Below are 19244 nucleotides of genomic sequence, written 5' to 3' on the forward strand. Positions count from 1 at the left end.
GCCGCCATCACCACCTTCTATCAAGGAGATGGTTGAACCCACTTTCATACATGATACCAAGGGGGAGGAGGAGATGGAGAAGGGCGGCGGCAATGTACTCAACTTGACAGTCTCCAATGCACCCACAGATCTCAAAGCGGGAGAGATTGTAGACCTTGATCAAGTAAGTCCAAGAAAAAGGGATCTCAGGACATGAAACAAGAAAAGCAAGACAAAAAATCATCATTCAGTCACTAATATCGACCTCCTTTCCTCCAAACCAGGCCGAAATCTTTCTCCAAAAACACAACATCACCCACCACGACCTCAACGCCCTCCTCCAAGACTCGCAAGGAATGAAAAAACTCCTCCGCAAAGTCGACTGGCTCCTCATGCCCCTCCTCTGCGGAACTTTTCTCCTGCAATACATCGACAAACAATCTCTTTCCTACGCCGCAGTCTTTGACCTGTTCGAAACCACACACACGACACAAGCCGAATACTCGTGGTTAATTTCCCTCTTCTACTTTGGCTACTTGGTCGCAGAATGGCCCGCATCCTATCTCGCGCAAAAACTTCCCACGGGAAAAGTCGTGTCCGTTACCGTCATCATTTGGGGTTCCATTTTGATGTTGATGACGGCTTGTCACAATTTTCAAGGCTTGGCTGCTTGTAGATTTTTCTTGGGATGTTTCGAATCCATGATTACGCCCGTGTTTATGATGATTGTGGGACAGTGGTATCAACGATCCGAGCAGTCGGTTCGAGCAGGCCTCTTTTACTGCTTCAATGGCGTGGGAGCTTCCACGGGAGGGATTCTGTTTTTCGCGGTCGGTCAAGGCAAAGGGTTTGAAGTGTGGCGAAGCATTTTCTTGCTCGCGGGAGGGTTGACAGTGTGTTGGGGAATTTTATTGCTGTTTTTCCTTCCGGATAATATTATGGAAGCCAAACGATTCAGCCAGCAGGAAAAAGCCATGTTGATTGCACGCTCGCAACAAAACCAAACCGGCGTCTTCAACAAGAAAATCAAAATTTCCCAAGTCAGAGAAGCTCTCCTGGACCCTCAAATCTGGCTTCTCTTCCTCTTCGTCCTCCTCAACGAAACCGTCAACGGCGGAATCGCCAATTTCTCCAAACTCATCATCAAAGGCCTCGCAGACGGCGACTCCCTCCTGACGACCGCCTACGGCATTCCCACAGGAATTTGGCAAATCGTCTTCGTCTTCAGCGGCCCCTGGCTCGCGGGGAAATTCACCAATATTCGCACTTACATCATGGCCATTTACGTCCTCCCCACCATCCTCGCCACCGCCTTGCTCTGGCAATTACCGCATACTGCTGAACACAGCAAAGGGCTGCTCGTGTGCAATTACATTTCTGGCTCCTTTGTCGCTAGCCTCGTTATTGCTTTGCAGTTACCTGCGAATAACGTCGGAGGCTACACGAAACGCGTGACGTCCACGGCACTGGTCTTTTTGGCATATTGCGCGGGAAATATTATTGGACCGCATGCATTTTTGGCGCACGAGGCGCCGGTTTATCAGACGGGTTGTATTGTTACTATGTGCTGTGCGGCGGGTCAGGTTGTGTTGTCGTTTATGATTCGTGCGTTGTTGATTAGGAGGAATCGGAAGAGAGATGACTTGTTTGGTGAGGCGCCGATGGGTCAGGCTTTGACTGAGGCGGCGATTGAGGATGTGACGGATTTTCAGAATATGGGGTTTAGATATAGTTATTGAGGGAGGGAGGTTTGTTACCTCCTACTCCTAGGATATGATATTTATGTGTTGGGAAGATTTATGAGTTGTGCGTGCATGACTATGTACTGTGCATCTTTCCATCAATAATTAATTCATTCACTGTTCACATGGTATATATGTATTATTCACCATCACAACCATCAGTCATCACTACTGCAGTCTGATTCTTACAGTAATCCCCAAACCCGTCCGCCGCTTTCGCCTACCTAGTCCACCGGCGGGAAAAAAAACCATACCCGTACTCATCACCCGATAAATATCACAATCTTCTTTCTTCCCTCCCCCTTACACATCCCTCATACCCCATCCCCCATCCCATCCTCCTCTCAACCCTCTCATAAAACAACCATCCCAAATCATGCTGCTCTCCTCCATAATCTCCTTCTCCAACGACGCCGCCGCAATCGAAAAAACTCTCCGCGGAATTCAAGGCTTGGCGACTATTGCGATTGGGGTTTATCAACAACAGCCGCAACATACGCAGATACAAGGACAGATGATACAAGAACAGATGGAAATGTGGATTAAATTAAGGGGAGAATTGGCTTTGGGTATGCAAATAAATCACCACCACAACCCGTAGTAGGCTGTAAAGGGAAAGGGAAAGGGGGGAGATGTCTCTGGTTTTGCTGCGCGCGGTGTGGATTTTTTTTTTTCTTTTTTTTTGATATTTGTAATAAAGAAAAGAAAAGAAAAGCTGATAATGTGAATGTCATCATCAGGGAGAAGATATTTTCGATTGTTGAAATGGTATCCTTGTTGGGAGATTGCTTGGGAGAAGATTTTGGCGGGATCGTCGTCGAATGGGAGTGGTGGAAGTGGAGGAGAAGGAAAAGGAGGAGGAAAAGGAGGAAAAAGTACTACGCTTCGACAAATGTTGGAAGGGATGAAATATGCGTTTTTGGGCATGTATTTCTTTTTGGAAATGTTGACGATTGTGAGGAATTTTTCTCTCTTTCTCTTCCTCCCCTCCCCCCCCCCCGCCTTCCTTCCCTCTTCCCCCAAGGTGTCTCAATATACCTACACATCCAAACCCCCCCCTCCCGAAAGAAAAAAAAAGATACACAAACTAACCCCAGTGACAATCCAAAAAATTTCTCCACGCAAAAAAAGACCAATGCCCTCGGAGTGACCCACTATACCTGGGGACCTTATGTTCAAACTGAAGCGAATAGATGCTGGTTCTATTCGATTTCGATTTCGATTTTGTTGGGGTTGTATTCGATGATGATGATGACGACAATATCATCGTTATCATTATCAACAACAGCGACGACAGGAGGAGAAAAGAAGAAGAAGAAAGAGATATCCGGTAGCGATGACGACGACGACGACGACGACGACGACGACGATGATGATGATGCTGCTGCTGCTGCTGCCGAGCAGAAAAAGAAAAAGAATCTTCAGCAACAACAAGCCCAACAAAAAAATATCTCTCAAACACAACAACAACTCATTATCGATTTTGCAGATTTAGTCATTCCAGGCGCCGCTGTCGGATGGATTCCCGTGGGGCCGATAGTCGTGGGAATGGCGAGTACAGTTTCGACGGTATTGACCGGAAGACAGATTTGGAAGAGGGTGATGCGGGAGCAGGAGGAGAAACAGAAGTAGCAGCAGCAGCAGAAGAAGCAGGCTGTGGAGGGGAGAAAGAGTGAATAAGTATGGTCAAATACTACATACTACATATATGTATGAGGAGCAATCTGGTATGAGAAAAATGTATCGGCACAGTGACCGAATACCATCTTGGCATTTGTACGCTGTGTTATTGTCTTATTAGCACGCACGGCATACATGACACTTTTTTGTTCATATTCTCTGTTTCTTTTTTTTTCTCTCTCCCCTTTTTCGTTTTGGTTGTATGCAACAAAATTGGTGTCACCAAGGAAATAAGGTAGGGAGGGACTCTCACCTTCTGCAAAGCTTTAATCATCTGGTCTGACTCTACCCAGTCATCATGGTCTCGTGCCAGCCAGCCCTGCGGAATACCAGACTCCCAATTCTCGTGAACGTGATACTGATCTATCGTGAAAATCCACGTTCCAGACTCTTTCAGATTGACTTGCATAATCACCAGTCCGGGAGTGTGGCCTAGACTTTCTCATGTTCATCATCAGTACTTATCGCTCTTTTTTTTCTCTTGCAGGCAGCGGCGAATGTGGTAGGGGAAAAAACTGACCGGGAGCATGTCTCAGATTAATCCCCGGGGCGAATTCCAAAAAGGGTCCATGGAAGGCTTTCCAGTTCAAATCCAGTGATAAGTCCTTGGGCAGATAGACGCCGAGATCCGATTTGGTGGCGACAGCATACCAAGCGTGCTTCAACTCCTTTTCGTGGATGTATATGGGCACTTCCGTTCCTTTGAAGTTCTCCAGACCTCCCGCGTGGTCGAGATGCATGTGACCCATAATCACGGCTTTGACGTCTTTGATATCATGGCCAGTCTTCTTGATCTGAGCGGGAAGTTCATGCTCCGGCGAGTAGTCGACACGGGCAAAAATGTCATTTAGAGGAGCTCCCCACACTTCGGGATAGTTGTCGCCGCCACCTGTTTCGAAGAGAATCAGACCTTCGGTGGGATGTTCAATGAGGACTGATATGATGACAGCTTTTCGACGAGGTGCAATCTGCGTGGGATTGGAGGCTGTCGTGGTACCCGCGCCTCGCATGAACCATCCTTCGTCTGCTTCGAGGTTGCCGCAGTGGAGAAGCTGGATCAAGATCGATTAGTAGTCTGTTGTGAGAATATGCTATGGGGTGTCGAACCCATAGTTTGGTGCCCTAATGGATATTAGCTATGCTCTAGTCAGGAGCAGCAATGCATATACCTACTTCTGGAGCTTGGTTGACCAGATCAAGTCCGAATGTAGTCGCCATTGTTACAATGCTGATATATGTGAGAAAATCGACGAGGTGGTCGGGTGTTGATAAACTTGCTAGATTACCTGATTCGTCAGGCCTACGGGATTCCGTTCGAGCGAATCGCTTAGAACTTGATGAAACTTGCTCCGCTTCTGTCTCCAACATGACCAAGCTTACCTCCTACTTGCTTTTGCTATTACTCGTCCACTCATAGTAGGCTTTCAGGCACGTTGGACGTCAGCCTCGCAATTCCTGTGATAACTTGCTACTTCCAAAAGCCAATGCTCGCATACAATACGAAGAAGTGAGAGTACGCCCGAGCCTTGGCAGTCTCGACACTTTTTGATCGGCGTGCCCTGTTGAAGCTATGATTGGTCTCGCCGCCGGTGGTCGTCCGCAACAAGCGATTGCCTGGAGACGACGGCGAGCTTGCTTGTTATATGGCAGACAATTGAGCTGGAATGGACATGTAGAGTTGAAACGATCCAAATTGTCGATCGCGTCCGTGCAAGTCGTGACATGGCTCGATGTCTGCAGACCTGCCATGGCACGAAACACACATGTGCTCTCCACAGGACGAGGCCTGGACTGCGGTTGGATTCTGCAGTTTCTTGCTGAGCGCAGATAAATGTCCTCATCCCGAGCGGGGTCCCGCCGCCGTTGCCCGCAAAAGTCCTTGCATCAGAAAGCTACACGCGATACTCGCAAGGAGCATAGCAATCATGACCCAGTTGGAGCCAACATATACTGGTGATCTGCGTGCGTCTTCTGGCCATCCGGAGAAAAGAGCATAGTTGGTGACGACGGATCCAAGGTTTCCTAGTCCGGACACTAGAGCGGACGCAGCTGCAACTCCAATCTCACCGTGTCTTGGCTGAAAGATCTCAGCAGTCCACGTCATGGTAATGGGCACTGTCGGACCCAATCCGAAGCCTACTATGAGAAGGCCTACATAGCGACCCCATCTTCCAGCAGTGGAATCGCCAGCGTATGTAGTCACAAGGAGGCCAAGAATCTGAAGAGCGGTTGCGAGGCTGAACCATAATGCTCTCTGCTTGTGAAAGCGATCGCTAATAGGCGTCACGCAAAGAATGCCGATGAGATCGCATATCCAGATGGGTGCATACAACAAGCTCAGCTGGACTCCTGTGAACGCCGGATTGATGGCTTTGAGAATGACAGTGCCATAGGATTGTACGCCATTGCCCACTCCAACAACGCCAAAGTACATGACGAGCAGTGGCCAAAACCGCCAATCAATCATCACATTCCACAAATCTCGCATGTTCCAGTTGCTGCTGTGGTAAGCCTGCTTGAGGTCGTAGTAGTGCAGGAGAGCGTCATCGCCCGACAATGCAGGCTTCGTAACGGGGAGATACTTATTGAGCCATGTCACTTTCTGCTGCTCTCCTGGTGCAAGTGGTCGATCGGGAAGCCACCAGACCAGACCGATACCACAGAGCAACGTCACCAGCCCCCAAAGCAAGAACATCCACTGAAAGCCCACAAGACCTCCATCCCCATCCATCTCCTGGAAGCCTGCACTGACAAGTCCCACGACAGCCGCTGAGACCTGCGAAGCTGTAAAGTACCACCCGATGCGCTTCGCCATTCGCTGAGGCGGGTAGAACATTGTCAAAAACAATGCCATGCCGGGCCACATGCCAGCTTCTACAGCTCCGAGCAAGAATCTGAGCACATAATAGCCTGCAGCATTCGTCATGCCCACCATTGCCGTGCCGATAATTCCCACAGTGATTACAATTCGGGCAAGCCACGTCGAAGGGGATAGCTTGCTCATAGCGAGGTTGGAGGGAACCTCGAAGATGACATAGCTGACATAGAAGAGTGCTAGACCAGTAGAGACTTGGTGACTAGAAATGTCGAGATATGCTCCGAGGTTGTGGCCATTGGCTGTATTCATCGTCTGTGCCAAGCCGACATTGGAGCGAATAGCCGAGCAGAGGAAATAGAGGAGCCAGAAAGGTGGTATAATCCGTAGATCCAGCTTCCGGTAGATCTTGCGCATCCGGACTGGGTCGACTGGTGGCGTGTCTGTGGAGCTGTGCCCAATCCCATGCTCAGCATCCTGCTCTTGGGCGTTGGCTTGCTTGAGCGCGTGCTCTGGCTCTCTGGGCGACTCAGCCATTATGGATCAGTATGTCGATGAAGGAGCCCGACGAGTGTGCGATGAAAAAGCATGTTGGTGAGTCGACCTCTCTTATTATTGTTATTAGGTAGTTTAGTCTCCGAGACTCGGGCCATTTTCATGCTCACAGCCAAGCGGCACGGACCAGCCATCTTGGCGCCCTCTCCCTCGCCTCTCTTGGTAGACACATACCCAGGTAGAGAACATCTCTGCACTCATCATCGTCATCAATGACTTCGACTGCCGCAGGTGCTGAAGGCACGAAAGAGGGCTAGCCAGTCTTCTGTCAGCATACCGATTGATGCTAAATGCAGTCGTCCCGAAGTCGACAATTGGAGACAGACACCGATATTTGTGACAAACTGTTTCCAATTCGTGACCTCGCATTGCGGACATCTAGATCCGCTTCAGCGTCCAAAATATGTCAATATATGTTGATATCGATGGTAAGATCTCATTACAAGATCGACTACAGCAGTCCAGTGGTCCTGTCGTCATGGAATGATCATCATCATTACCATAGAGCTCGAAAAGTTCAAGTTCCCCTCACTGTTCAGAATAGGGACATAACACCATCGCCATGGGAAACAAATGCTGAGGATGATCCTCCCGTCGCGCCATCATGCTTCATCTTCCTGTGATTGCCGATAGACTCAAAGCTTAGTCCTCCCTTCTTCGCTCGTCCCTCTCCGTACTGGCATAGGAGGCGTCCCCTCTCGCCCAGCCCCGCTGACCATCCTCGCAGCGCCTTGCACAGCGGATGATAGTGCAGCTCCAACACTAGGTCCGGCTTCTCCAGAAGCACCAGCACCCGCTGTGCCACTTCTGCCTTGTCGTTGCAATTGCGCAGAAGTCAACCAGTGCACCTGTCTACTAAGACCGGCAACCTGGGCGGTCAAGTACGAGATCTCTTCCCGTGTTCGCAGATTCTCGTTGAGAGTCTGCATTTGATGTCGACCATCGACTTCTTGTAATGCGGCGCTAACGCGGGACATCTCGTCCCGCAAGCTTTCATGCATAGAAAGCAGGTGGTGGAGTGGGGAGGCGTACGGTCCATTCGTTGCTGGGGGTGGAAACGGAGAGGCAAGGTCGAAATCTGGGCTGAAAGGCTCGGAACTGTCTGCTGGTCGTGGTCCAGGCACATCAGGCGTTTGGCGAGAGGTCGTATGTCGGGCTGAGCGTGGAGATGTTCCCGGTGCGACGTCCGCGTGGGTTAATCTAGCGAAGCCCAACTCAGCTTCTTCCATTGGCGAGGCGACATCATCTGTGGGCGCGGGACTGCGCCGGTTATGATCCTGGAGCAATGGTATTGAGCTGGGATCAGCACTTGTGCGGTCTGGGTCGTCTATTCTGGTATAGAGGATGCTGTGCATTGATGTGAAGCCATTTTCGAGGACTTCTAGCTTCCGACTCATTTCCTTCTGTGCAGCCTCTTGCTCGTCCATGCGCTCTGTCATCGCAGTGAATAGCGGGGCCATTTTGGCGAATGCGCACGATCTGGTGTGCCTTTCAGCCTGCGATTTCATGCTGCGATTGTTGCAGCCAAGTGCGTGACCCGGGCATGGGATCACATTGGCAGAGCACTGCCTCGTTTTGTGCTCACCAAGGTCGCGGTAATATACTCTGATTTTGCAAAGCTCGCAGGCAACTTTCCGATCGGGACACGAGGTCTTCCAGTGTTTCTCAAGGTAGCATTTCTGCATCTCCTCGCGACAAGCGATGCAGCTGACGGGGTAGTGAAGGCACCCGTCCTTCGAGTCCTTCCGTCGCACGGGCAGCTCGCAATTATAATCCGGGCATTCGATCAGAGCGAAGCCACAGTATATTGATACGTGATCCTGCACTTCGCCACGCTTGATCTCCAGCTTGCAACCTTCTTCGGCCTTGGGACATCTGACCAGCAAGTCGTCCACAATGTTGATCAGGATCTTGCTCGTTGCCGATCGCGCATTCAGCTTGGCGGGCGTGCGACACGTTGGGCAGTCTCCTCTCGGGCCCAGTGGGTTATATGCAGTCGAGGCATTCCACGTCTGTCGTATACAGTCGCGGCAGAAATAGTGATCGCAATCGGCCAGGACGACGGGATCCACGAACGGACAGCGGCAGATGGGGCATGTGAGATTGTCGTCGCAGTCACCAATGTAGTCTAGCAAGCGTAGGTCCACAGGAGGATTGAAGTTCTGTGCTCTCGCCTTGGAAATCAAAAAGTTCCTCTCTTCCATTGTCCTTCGCTTCTCCAATCTCTCCATGCCCCGCATTGTAGGCGTGCCGCCTCTGCTGGTGGAGGCGCTTCGCTGCATGTTGGGTCCCACACCTGCGGCTCGTGGCTCCAAGCTTGTGCCACCACTGAGCGAAGTCGTTCTCGAAGGCGATGCAGCGAGAGTTGTGCTCTCTGGAGTTGCACGCCGATTTGGTCGGAAGAAAGAGGAAGGTCTCGACATGGCTGGAACGAGGCAGAGGTAGTTCTGGGCACAGGAGACGGAATTCCCGACGGGCTCCCGCTCCATCCGCTAGAGGCAATCCGAACGGTTTGGATCGGGTGGTCTTGACCACTGGATGCATACGTAGAACGACAACTGTCGTTTTGCTGGCAACAGTAATTAAGGTAAGTTGTTATGTGTAAGGTATAGATGGGAATCCGGACGGGAGGAGGCAGGTCAAGGTAAGGTATGTACCTAAGGTATCTCAGGAGGTATTGCTACTTGTTGGACGCTGCGTAAAGTTTGCCAGCGGCGGACATAATGTAGGAGCCTAGGAGGTACCTCCATACAGGACTACAATAGTAACAATAATTACCCGGCGTTTGGGACAGTGCTTGCCTCTCTGCAAGGACCCGAAAATGCGGGCTTTGGCGGGCGTTGACTGTTTCGCAAGGCGTGAACGATGAGCGTGTAGACGAGAGCATACCGCGCGGCTGGCTGCTTCTTGGACCTGCAGCTCGCCCCTTTGCCCCGTCAGCAGTCGGTAGTTCTGTTCGTTAGTTCTAGTAGGAGGTAGATCTAGCAAGTCAGGCACGTACTACCTCATACGAGGTTAGTATAGCAAGGAGATATCATGTATGTTGTCGATCGCTGCTTAGAGCAGGCTTGTTGGCTACCATGTGTATCGGCGAGTATAGTGAATGAAGGACTGGGACGCAGAAGCGCGCAATGCAGTAATAATAGGTGAGGCACATGTGGTGATGGAACACCGTGAAACCGGCGTGTCAGTTACCAGGTAGATTGGCATCCATCTACTGATCTACTCCTACTTCCAGTCTTCCTCCATGCATTTGGTGATTTGGGTTGGTTTGTTACGGGCTTGGCTTGTGGCTCCAAAGGGGCTTTCACCAGCTGCATCTGTGGTACCTGCCTACCTCCTATCTCCTGGAGGTACATCCTACTACCTCCTATGAGGTGGATACCTGGTAGTTCTAGAACTACCTAACCAGAGTCTGTGCAAACAACCCTCGATCCGAATCGCTAGATCAACGTTCTGAGTGCCTACTGCAGCCGGGAAACGAGCTTGTGATATCGGCACGACAGCCACGCGATCTCTATATCGACTGTGGCGCGTTGCGGCTAGCGTCTGCGGCGCGCAGAGCGAAACACCCGCAGGTGGTGATCGAGCACATGCAGGCATCGCACCACCCTAAACAGCCTTCGCCATTCCAGAAAGAGCCTTCCAGGACGACGGCATCAACCACCATGGCAACCTCATCTCACCAGCTCCTGCTGCTGGCCGACCATCTGAAGCTATCGTTGCTCGAGCGGCAACGCGCCGTCAGCCTGAACCTCGACTCGCACAAGCAGGATGGCCAGATAGAGCGATCCTTGTCGCAACTGCACGATGGCCTGGAGCAGTTGGAGGCGCAGCAAAGAGATCTAGGGGCGGCCGAGGACGATAGCTCGGACCTGTCGCGGTTGCGGAAACAGTATAGTCAGCTGTATGCGCAGTTTCATGGGTCTGCGCCTCCGCCTGTAGAGGCCAGCAGCCCGAACGATCCAGCTTTGGCCGGCGACTTCGCGGCAGCAAAGTCGAGGCCGAACAGAACGCGCAGCAATAGAAACGTGCGCTTTCGCGACGACCCGGACGACGACGACGACGATGCAGAAGCGCAAGCGAATCGCGCAGCACTTTTCGCAGACCAAGAGCGGTATAGAGATGAACCCGAAGCACCGAATCACACAGATATGGACAACCAGCAGATACACGCCTTTCACAAGCAAGTGCTGCGAGAACAGGATGAGCAGCTGGACACACTAGGCCAGAGCATAGGAAGGCAGCGCATGCTAGGCATCCAAATGGGCAATGAGCTGGATGAGCAGGTCGAACTTCTGGACGACGTGGAACGCGGTGTGGATAGGCATAGCAATCAGCTATATGGTGCACAGAAGAGGCTCACGACGTTTTCACGGAAGGCCAAGGACAACTGGAACTGGATCACGATCACGATACTGGTCATCATCTTGGTCCTGGTCATCGTAGTATTGAAGTAAGCAGTACCTGACCTAAGGCATGGGAGGTAGAAGTGCTGGTGGTAGATCCGAGATGGGACAGGAGCGATCATGTGTCAGTACCTAACGTTCACGAATTCATGACTTGACGAACTGCATCCTATGTAATGCGCGCTCGAAGCATCCCACACGATCTGTTGACACGGATACGGCAATGTGCCTCGAATGGTGAGATGAGGCCATGTATGCGCCCAGCCTGGAAATACAACAACAGCCGAGCAGCGCCTGATGAATATGACGTAAATAGCTATCGAGCTTCCACTTGAGCTTCATGTTATGGTATGTACTTGGCCACGACATCGTCGTGCAAGTCACCAAGGCTCTCCTCTCCCCTTGTTCTCAACTATTGCTCGCAAGACCGAAATCCTTCAGGCATACACAACAAGATGTATATGGGTCTAGAGAAGAAAGTCGTGCTCATCACAGGTGGGCGACCCAATAGTCTACCTTGACATGGAAAAAGTCCAAGTTGGCCCAGCTCATGCTTTGTTTTTTCTTCGCAGGCGGCACCAAAGGCATCGGACGTTCCATCGTTCGAGCGTTCCTCAAGGAAGGTGCCACAGTACACTTTTGCTCCAGAACCGCAAGTGATGTTCAAGCCGCCAATGAAACTTATCGCAAAGACTACCCGGACAGTAAGGTGCGGCACCATTCTCTCCCTTTTTTTTTCCTTTTCTTCCTCTTACACGAGCTGATCAACATCCGCCCCGCCCCAGGCCATCGGCGCCGTAGTCGACGTCACCAACAAAGACAAACTCACGCAATGGGTCAACTCGACCGCCCAAGAATCCAGCAAAATCCACATCGTCATCGCCAACGTCTCCAGCTTGAGCATCGAAGACAGCGTCGAGAATTGGCACACGGCGTTTCAGACGGATTTGATGGGAACTTATCATCTCATCCAAGCTGCTCTGCCCCATTTGGAGAAGTCTCGGGGGAATATTGTCACCATCTCTTCTGTTTCGGGACGAGATGTTGATTTTACGGCTCCTGGGCCGTATCCGATTATGAAGGCGGGGTTGATTCATTATACGGCTGGGTTGGCGCATACGTTGGCGTCTAAGGGCGTGAGGGCGAATACTGTTTCTCCTGGTAAGTTTTCTTTTTTCGATTTTCGATTTTCACGCATAGATGTGGGATCCATCATCCATCTGGTGGTTACTTGGTTACTGATTAATGATTGATGATGAAATTTCTGCAGGCAATATCTACATTGAAGATGGTGCATGGGGAAATATCGAAAAAAAAGCTCCGGAATTGTTTGCCAGTCAAATGGCTTTGAATCCCATGGGTCGTATGGGTAAGCCGGAAGAAGTGGCGGATGCGTGTGTGTTTTTGGCGAGTGAGAGGGCGAGTTTTATTAGTGGGACGAATCTTGTTGTTGATGGGAGTTTGTGTACTGGGACGCAGTTTTGATGGTACCTTGTTGTCTTGGTGTGAATACCGATCAATGAACATATATCGGTTCGATGGGAAAAGGCCGATTCACTGTAAAAATCTTTCGTTGTTGCACACGAGCTGGTGCTGCTCTCTCTTTGACAACCCAAACGACAGCTCCTCCGATTGTTACATAGAATCTTCGCCCCAGATCCTTCTACTGTACCTATGTATGTTCCACAGGCGTGCGTGCGTGCATGCGTGCGTTTACTCAACGAGAACCTACAGTATCCTCGGCAGTAATCCGGTCCGCCTATGTCGTCGCTCTACACGCTTCCAACATTACCAGTACCTCTGCCCTATCGTGTAATCTACTTACCTACCTGTACCTTACCTGACCTACCTGATAATGGAAGCGCGCACCCAATATGTATACCATTTCCTGTCTACCTTACCTGAGGTACATGTACTATCAGCGGTGAATGTGACGGTTCGGCGGTGTGTAAGGTAATGCCTGAACTCTCTCAGTCTCCTGGCCTGTTCAGTACCTGCTTAGGCAGATACAGGTATGATGTATGATGTATGATGTATATACCTAGCTTTTTTTTGGGTACCCCACGATGCCAGCCCGCCCGGCTTATCTTTTTTCACATTCGGTGTTTTGATAAATACAGATACATAATATATATCCCTTGACGCTTCCAGAGATGTTCAAGCACGAGGCGTACCTACCTCCTTCCCTACCTTAGCTGAAAACTTTTGTTTGCCCTGACTTAGGTACAGTACATCATATGTACCTGACCTGATCTGAAGCTTTTGTGTTTCTTCTCTTCCACTCTTGACCCTTCAACTCTTCCAATCTCACTCCCTTCATCACAATGCGTCATCATGCCCCCCTCCGCATTGCCGTCCTCGAATGCGACACACCGATCGGGCGTACAAAAGAAAAGTACGGCGGATATGGAAACCTGTTTAAAGAGCTGCTCTCGAATGGCGCGAAGCTCTTGCAAGAGAAGGGAGAAGGGGAGGTGGAATTGGATATTACGAAATACGACGTCGTGAATCAGGAGGTGTATCCCGAATTGGAGAATGTGGATGCTGTGCTGTTGACGGGGAGCAGTATGTCTGGTTTTTTTCTTTCTTTCTCATCACTTTAATATTACTCAGCGGCACATGCTGCTGCTGCTGCTGCTGAGAAAAAAAAAAGTGGATCATATATGTTGTGGATGAAGGCTGAATGCTTCGGGGGCACCTTTTCTCGCAGGACATAATTCATTCGATAATGATCCGTGGATTCTCAAATTGGTGGATTTCACCAAAAAGGTCTTACAGCACGATCGCGTGCGATTGATTGGAGTGTGTTTCGGGCATCAGATTATTGGAAGAGCATTGGACGTCAAAGTGGACAGGAGCGATCGCGGGTGGGAGGTCAGTGTTACGAAAGTGCAGTTGACGGAACAGGGGAAGAAGCTGTTTGGGATTGATGAGTTGGTGAGTGTCAAGAGGATAGCTATGCGGTCATGGGTGGAGCAGCAGCAGCAGCAGCAGCAGCAAGAAGCACTATACGCTGACGACTGTGGCAGGCTATACATCAAATGCATCGCGATATCGTGTATGAGTATCCCCCAGGCACGGAGGCGTTGGGGCATTCACCTCGTTGCGATGTGCAGGGAATGTATATCAAAGGTCGCTTGATCACGATACAGGGGCATCCCGAGTTCAATGGCGAGCTCGTGGCTGAATTACTCGACAATCGACACGAGAGGGGTATCTTCGATGATGCCATGTACAAGGAGGGCATGGAACGCGTGCGAAACCCACATGACGGCGTGGTGGTCGGGGCTGCTTTTTTGAGGTTCTTGCGGGAGGAGTGATTTCTCTCTGCTGCGATATTTTGCGGCAGAGGGGAAGAGGGGAGACGCAGCACCGTTCATCAGGTCGCCATACGGGTCAATGGAATGGCATGAAGAAGTGTTGCGACGCTTGATTGGCGTCGCAGGCATGACAGGTGGGATGTCAACGAGCATAAACCTGATAGACATACAATGCAGTCCGACAACCAAGATCCATGTGGCCATGACGATGATGATGATCAGTCCCATGACCAGTGTTGTTTCATGATTGCCTGTGATGATCATCTTCAATCCTGCTGCCGTGGAGGTTAGGTGGAGGAGGAGGTGGAGGAGGAGTTGTCGATAGAAAGGGACAGGAGAGGAGGCAAAGGAGGGACAGCCAACAGCCGAGCGTCTGGAATTGCGCCACCTTTTTACGCCTCACCTCGGTGCTGCCGAGTCGGGAAGAGTTCGCATGTTCAGCTGCAACGATGATTGGTGGCCAGTGCGACGCCCAGAGTCATGCCTTAGTCATTGGCAAAAGCTTGGTCTGCACAAGTGTCAAGCAGGAGGAGTTTTGAAGGTTCTACTAGTCTTCTATCTCTGAGTATCGTATCTCACATTCGTTGTCTGGTGTTGCAGCCGAGTACGCTAGTCTTTGCTCGTCCTTCCACGCCGAAGTCAATCCATTCCCCGTCCTGTCCCCAATCTTCAAAGTCTCGGTGTCCTTATCGTCGCCATAAACACTCTGCGCACTTTTACACCTACCTTACCACTCGTTCTCTTTCTCTGCCCTCACCACCACTACCACCACTACCACCACCACTACCACCACCACTACCACTACCACTACCACTACCGCCACCACCACCACCACAACAGTCGCTACAATCACACTACATCCCCTTCGCGTGGCTGCTGAGCAAACAGCACGCGCATAATGCATCACATCCACCACTAATTACTACCTAATACCCGAACCATACGAACGACGGGAAACCGACCACCACAATCGCGAAACCACAATCGACCGCGAATAAGGAAGGAAAGATGGGGAAACACAGGTACGGCCTGGTCTTCGATGCAGGCTCGTCAGGCACGCGAGTCTACGTCTATAAATGGGACTCAGCCGAGCATGTGTTGAAGAAGGGACACGAAAAGAAGTTGCAGAGTCTCCCGGATATCAAGACAGATAAGGAATGGATCAAGAAGGTGCATCCAGGCATATCGACTTTTGGAGACCGACCCGAGTCCGTTGGCCCGGATCATTTGAAGGAGCTGGTAGACTTTGCGCTGGACATTGTTCCAAAGAAGGATGTCGAGAGCACGCCGATATTTCTTCTGGCCACTGCCGGAATGCGATTACTGCCCGATCATCAACGCGCTGCATTGCTGGAGCACACGTGTTCTTACTTTCAACGCAACACCAAGTTTCAGCTGCCGGATTGTGGAGTACACGTACAAGTGATACCAGGCGAAACGGAGGGTCTGTATGGCTGGATTGCGGCGAATTACTTGCTAGGAGGCTTCGACAAACCGGATGTTCATGTTCATGGCAAAGATCACCATACTTACGGCTTCCTGGATATGGGTGGGGCCTCGGCACAGATTGCATTCGCGCCCAATGCCACGGAGGCGGAGAAACATGCAGATGATCTCAAACTGTTGAGACTACGAAAAGTGAATGGCGAGTCGCTGGAGTATCGAGTGTTTGTCACGACATGGCTAGGCTTTGGGGCCAACGAGGCTCGGAGACGATACGTGACGCGACTGCTGGAGGCCTCCCCTGGTGTCGATGAGCTCCCGGATCCGTGCTTGCCCGTCGGCATCAAGGTGAAGAAGACAGGAGAGGAGCTCGAGCCTGGATCGAAAGACATCGCGCTTGCAGAACCACATTTGATTGGCACGGGTGACTTCACGGAATGCCTGAAGAGCACGTACCCGCTCTTGGAAAAGGAAAAAGAGTGTACAGATACGCCATGTCTACTCAATGGACAGCACACGCCCGCCATCGACTTCGATGTGAATCACTTCGTTGGCGTGTCTGAGTACTGGCATACCACCCACGAGATCTTCGCAATGGCACACAAGGACAAAGCGTACGACTTTGCGAGCTATCAAAAGCAAGTCACACAATTCTGCTCACGCAAGTGGATCGACATCGAGAAAGACGTGGCGAAGGAAACTTGGGGGCACAAAGTGGATGAGAAGACGGTGGAAGAAGTGTGTTTCAAGGCCAGCTGGCTAATCAACATGCTACACGACGGTATTGGGATTCCCCGAGTCGGCATCGAAGCGAGTAAAGGCGGTGCGGGGAACAAGACAAAAGCTATTGTGAGCAGTGCGAAAGATCATGGCTTTGTCGACCCCTTCCAAGCGGTCGACAAAATCGATGGCAAAGAGCTCAGCTGGACGCTCGGCAAGATTGTGCTCTACGCATCTTCACAGATTCCAGCCATAGACGAGACGAAAGTGGTGGGCTTTGGCAGTAATGTCGAAAGTAGCACCGCTGTGCCATACGACTGGCAGTCTCCCGCTGGATCTCTCCAACCTTTGCCTGCCAACGGGACTGGCAGCCTGCAAAATGGCGACGACTGGCACGATCGCATACTATCGAGCAACTACGGTCGTCGAGGCCCGGGCATCATCATCTTCCTGCTCATCTTCGCAGTTGCAGTCTACCTCCTTTGTGGTCGCGAAAGAAGACAATCATGGTACCAAAAAGTCACTGGAGGGAAGCGTCCTGGAGGAGGAAAACCACTCCGTCCCAAGGCCAATCGATTTCTGGGAGGTAAACTCTTCGGTGGCTCTCCCACGTATGAACGAGTGCTAGAAGAAGGCAACGATAATGAATACGACGACTTTGAACTCGCAGATGTCTCGGATGGAGAGCGATTATCCGACTCCAGCCTGGATAGTGCATTGGACTCTACACGTGCTGGCCGTACTTCTGGAATGGCCACACCTGGTCTGCGAGGGCTGTCACCTGACATTGCGAGAGGGTCGCCAAAGATATCAAAAGGCTACTTTGACACCCCTGCTGTTGGTGCTGAACGCGTGGGGAGCTCGCATGGCTTGGGTATCGCGAACCCTCCGACACCTTTCGAGAGGGGCGGCTTGATTATCCGAACTGAGAGTAAGGAGAGTCTCCGGGCGCCGAGTCGCAGTCGAAGGAACAGCCCGACGAGACGAAGCCCGCTAATGAGTCCTTTAAAGGAGAGTGTCGATTGATTGGTTTTTGATCATGCATTTTCATTCGAGCACAGGTGTTGGACAGGAGTTCTTTTTGGCTGGGGGCACATCACACCACTGAGCCCCCGGTGTGCTGCTTGATTGTGAATTTTGAGATTTGAACGAAGAAAAGACATGAGATCAACGACACACAGAAGAATCACATTAGGCGCTCATATGCTCGTGTGATGAGAGAGGAAGGAGCGCATGCAGCAGCAGAAATGGCATGTACAAGCTTCTTTCTTCTTCTACCTGATGCACACACAGGTTTTTATGTTAGACTACCTTATCGCTTTTACTTTTACCTCATTGCCAAGCTAAGGTATTTAATCAAAAAAACACCTACCTAGCAAATGGCTTGAGAGGTCTTTATAATATCACATATCAAATGATATCACTTACTTCGATTGGAGACTTCATGTTACCTTCTCTAAACTTTTATAGACTGTAGTGAATAATTTCTCCTTATTTCAACATTTGACGTGTTTAGTGATGAAGTTACCCTTAGTAAGGTACCTACCTACCTACCTACCTTACCTAGTAGTAAGTTATCCTTTTGAAAGAGAAAGAGAAAGAGAAAGAGAAAGAGAAAGAGGTAGAAGCTACTATATGTATACTTAGGTACCTACTTACCTACTCAGATAGGTAGGGTAGGCCTGGGTAGGTAAGATAAGGTAAGGTAGTCTTTTTTTTTATATTCATCCCCCCTATTCTTTTTTTTCTCAATAAAAAAAGTCCTTGACTGATGACTTCTAGTTTTGTTTCTAGTTTTGTTTCTGCTTCTGCTACTGCTACTATTGTACATGGTAGGCAGGCTGTCTGTCTCTTTGCATGAGGTAGAGTAGGGTAGAGGGGGAGGGGGTCCCTCTCTGTTGGTTTTCTTTTTTTGGTGTTAATCAATAGACATTTTGTTTTTCATGTTCGTTCTTTTTCTCTCCATCTCACTCACGCATTTCCTCCATCTTCCATGTCCAATGTTCAATGCTCATCTCAATGGTGTGCCTTGCTTGTCTCTCGTTTCCTTTCTTTCTTTTCCCTTCGCCAACAACTAAAAGTAAGAACAAGGGGTGTTCTCTCTCTCTCTCTCGTTTTCACTTAGAATTACCGACACCAAAGCCATACAACGTCTGACCAATCTGCCTCAAACCAAAAACAACATCGAGAGCAGTCACAGTTTTCGCATTGCGATATTCTGTGATGGCGATGATTTTTTCTAGGGCCTGTTGTCATTGGAGGTATATGTGTGAAAATTAGCAATGTTTGATTTCTGCGGACAGAGAGAGAGAGAGAGAGAGGAAGAGAGGGGAGAGTAGTTTCCACACTTTAGTGGAAATTGATACACTGACCTTTGTGAGATAATCTTTCAAACTCTGGCGTATGGGGTCGTAGATATCGCCCGAGATACGTTTGACACCTCCTCGACGGGCTAAGCGACGGATGGCGGGTTTGGTGACTCCTTGAATGTTTTCCTTGAGGATTTTACTATAGGCGATGGGGTCAGTTTTTTTTTTCTTTTCGCCTCTTCTCTCTCTCTCTCTCTCTCTCTCTCTCTCTC

The 19244-nt window shown here is 50.3% G+C and overlaps 10 protein-coding genes across 10 annotated transcripts in view; 6 read left to right on the plus strand and 4 right to left on the minus strand.

Moving 5' to 3' along the window:
• Positions 1–73: 73 nt before the first annotated feature.
• SEPMUDRAFT_72272 (MFS general substrate transporter) lies at positions 74–1718 on the plus strand (the record flags this gene model as incomplete). Its single annotated transcript, XM_016909981.1, has 2 exons — positions 74–163; positions 264–1718. 2 exons carry the CDS (start codon positions 74–76, stop codon positions 1716–1718), a joined length of 1545 nt encoding a protein of 514 aa, XP_016757634.1.
• A 338-nt stretch (positions 1719–2056) lies between these two features.
• Positions 2057–3372, plus strand: SEPMUDRAFT_151498 (uncharacterized protein). Its single transcript, XM_016906856.1, has 3 exons — positions 2057–2290; positions 2462–2676; positions 2853–3372. The coding sequence occupies exons 1-3, from the start codon at positions 2098–2100 to the stop codon at positions 3351–3353; spliced, it is 909 nt and encodes a 302-aa protein (XP_016757635.1). The 5' UTR covers positions 2057–2097; the 3' UTR covers positions 3354–3372.
• A 19-nt stretch (positions 3373–3391) lies between these two features.
• Positions 3392–8946, minus strand: SEPMUDRAFT_151499 (major facilitator superfamily protein). The gene is made up of 5 exons (XM_016906857.1): positions 4575–8946; positions 4509–4523; positions 3922–4453; positions 3655–3833; positions 3392–3502 (listed from the first exon to the last, which is right to left on the minus strand). Exon 1 carries the CDS (start codon positions 6751–6753, stop codon positions 5239–5241), a length of 1515 nt encoding a protein of 504 aa, XP_016757636.1. The 5' UTR covers positions 6754–8946; the 3' UTR covers positions 3392–3502; positions 3655–3833; positions 3922–4453; positions 4509–4523; positions 4575–5238.
• Positions 3392–9011, minus strand: SEPMUDRAFT_166192 (uncharacterized protein; the record flags this gene model as incomplete). The annotated part of the gene is made up of 5 exons (XM_016908207.1): positions 3392–3502; positions 3655–3833; positions 3922–4453; positions 4509–4523; positions 4575–9011. The coding sequence occupies one exon, from the start codon at positions 9009–9011 to the stop codon at positions 7407–7409; it is 1605 nt and encodes a 534-aa protein (XP_016757637.1). The 3' UTR covers positions 3392–3502; positions 3655–3833; positions 3922–4453; positions 4509–4523; positions 4575–7406.
• SEPMUDRAFT_52108 (Metallo-hydrolase/oxidoreductase) lies at positions 3422–4619 on the minus strand (the record flags this gene model as incomplete). Its single annotated transcript, XM_016909214.1, has 5 exons — positions 3422–3502; positions 3655–3833; positions 3922–4453; positions 4509–4523; positions 4575–4619. 5 exons carry the CDS (start codon positions 4617–4619, stop codon positions 3422–3424), a joined length of 852 nt encoding a protein of 283 aa, XP_016757638.1.
• A 1392-nt stretch (positions 9012–10403) lies between the features above and the next one.
• SEPMUDRAFT_128166 (uncharacterized protein) lies at positions 10404–12451 on the plus strand. Its single transcript, XM_016902197.1, has 3 exons — positions 10404–11675; positions 11753–11889; positions 11966–12451. Exon 1 carries the CDS (start codon positions 10440–10442, stop codon positions 11229–11231), a length of 792 nt encoding a protein of 263 aa, XP_016757640.1. The 5' UTR covers positions 10404–10439; the 3' UTR covers positions 11232–11675; positions 11753–11889; positions 11966–12451.
• Positions 10404–12852, plus strand: SEPMUDRAFT_151503 (short-chain dehydrogenase/reductase). Its single transcript, XM_016906858.1, has 4 exons — positions 10404–11675; positions 11753–11889; positions 11966–12341; positions 12451–12852. Exons 1-4 carry the CDS (start codon positions 11531–11533, stop codon positions 12663–12665), a joined length of 873 nt encoding a protein of 290 aa, XP_016757639.1. The 5' UTR covers positions 10404–11530; the 3' UTR covers positions 12666–12852.
• A 530-nt stretch (positions 12853–13382) lies between these two features.
• On the plus strand, positions 13383–14691 carry SEPMUDRAFT_72292 (class I glutamine amidotransferase-like protein). Its single transcript, XM_016909982.1, has 3 exons — positions 13383–13745; positions 13891–14117; positions 14210–14691. Exons 1-3 carry the CDS (start codon positions 13505–13507, stop codon positions 14498–14500), a joined length of 759 nt encoding a protein of 252 aa, XP_016757641.1. The 5' UTR covers positions 13383–13504; the 3' UTR covers positions 14501–14691.
• A 624-nt stretch (positions 14692–15315) lies between these two features.
• Positions 15316–18096, plus strand: SEPMUDRAFT_151505 (GDA1_CD39-domain-containing protein). The gene has a single exon (XM_016906859.1). It carries the CDS (start codon positions 15509–15511, stop codon positions 17687–17689), a length of 2181 nt encoding a protein of 726 aa, XP_016757642.1. The 5' UTR covers positions 15316–15508; the 3' UTR covers positions 17690–18096.
• Positions 18097–18780: 684 nt separating this feature from the next.
• Positions 18781–19244, minus strand: part of SEPMUDRAFT_52170 (histone-fold-containing protein) — a gene marked incomplete at both ends in the record, with an annotated part of 1120 nt that continues 656 nt past the window's right edge. The window contains 2 exons of the mRNA XM_016909218.1: positions 18781–18909; positions 19036–19171. Coding sequence (XP_016757643.1) covers positions 18781–18909; positions 19036–19171 — 265 coding nt within the window. The remainder of the gene's footprint in view (positions 18910–19035; positions 19172–19244) is intronic.

This window comes from Sphaerulina musiva (genome assembly GCF_000320565.1).
Source record: "Sphaerulina musiva SO2202 unplaced genomic scaffold SEPMUscaffold_10, whole genome shotgun sequence".
NCBI classification, from domain to species: domain Eukaryota; kingdom Fungi; phylum Ascomycota; class Dothideomycetes; order Mycosphaerellales; family Mycosphaerellaceae; genus Sphaerulina; species Sphaerulina musiva.

Excerpts from the sequence above, each read along its gene's own strand:
- SEPMUDRAFT_151498 (XM_016906856.1), top strand. The coding sequence starts at position 2,098 with ATGCTGCTCTCCTCCATAATCTCCTTCTCCAACGACGCCGCCGCAATC. Across the intron at positions 2,291-2,461 it reads AAGGGGAGAATTGGCTTTGG|GGAGAAGATATTTTCGATTG; the intron begins GTATGCAAATAA and ends TGTCATCATCAG. Across the intron at positions 2,677-2,852 it reads TTTTGGAAATGTTGACGATT|ACCAATGCCCTCGGAGTGAC; the intron begins GTGAGGAATTTT and ends ACGCAAAAAAAG.
- SEPMUDRAFT_151499 (XM_016906857.1), bottom strand. The coding sequence starts at position 6,753 with ATGGCTGAGTCGCCCAGAGAGCCAGAGCACGCGCTCAAGCAAGCCAAC.
- SEPMUDRAFT_128166 (XM_016902197.1), top strand. The coding sequence starts at position 10,440 with ATGGCAACCTCATCTCACCAGCTCCTGCTGCTGGCCGACCATCTGAAG.
- SEPMUDRAFT_151503 (XM_016906858.1), top strand. The coding sequence starts at position 11,531 with ATGTACTTGGCCACGACATCGTCGTGCAAGTCACCAAGGCTCTCCTCT. Across the intron at positions 11,676-11,752 it reads GAAAGTCGTGCTCATCACAG|GCGGCACCAAAGGCATCGGA; the intron begins GTGGGCGACCCA and ends TTTTCTTCGCAG. Across the intron at positions 12,342-12,450 it reads GGCGAATACTGTTTCTCCTG|GCAATATCTACATTGAAGAT; the intron begins GTAAGTTTTCTT and ends AAATTTCTGCAG.
- SEPMUDRAFT_72292 (XM_016909982.1), top strand. The coding sequence starts at position 13,505 with ATGCGTCATCATGCCCCCCTCCGCATTGCCGTCCTCGAATGCGACACA. Across the intron at positions 13,746-13,890 it reads TGTGCTGTTGACGGGGAGCA|GACATAATTCATTCGATAAT; the intron begins GTATGTCTGGTT and ends CTTTTCTCGCAG. Across the intron at positions 14,118-14,209 it reads TGTTTGGGATTGATGAGTTG|GCTATACATCAAATGCATCG; the intron begins GTGAGTGTCAAG and ends CGACTGTGGCAG.
- SEPMUDRAFT_151505 (XM_016906859.1), top strand. The coding sequence starts at position 15,509 with ATGGGGAAACACAGGTACGGCCTGGTCTTCGATGCAGGCTCGTCAGGC.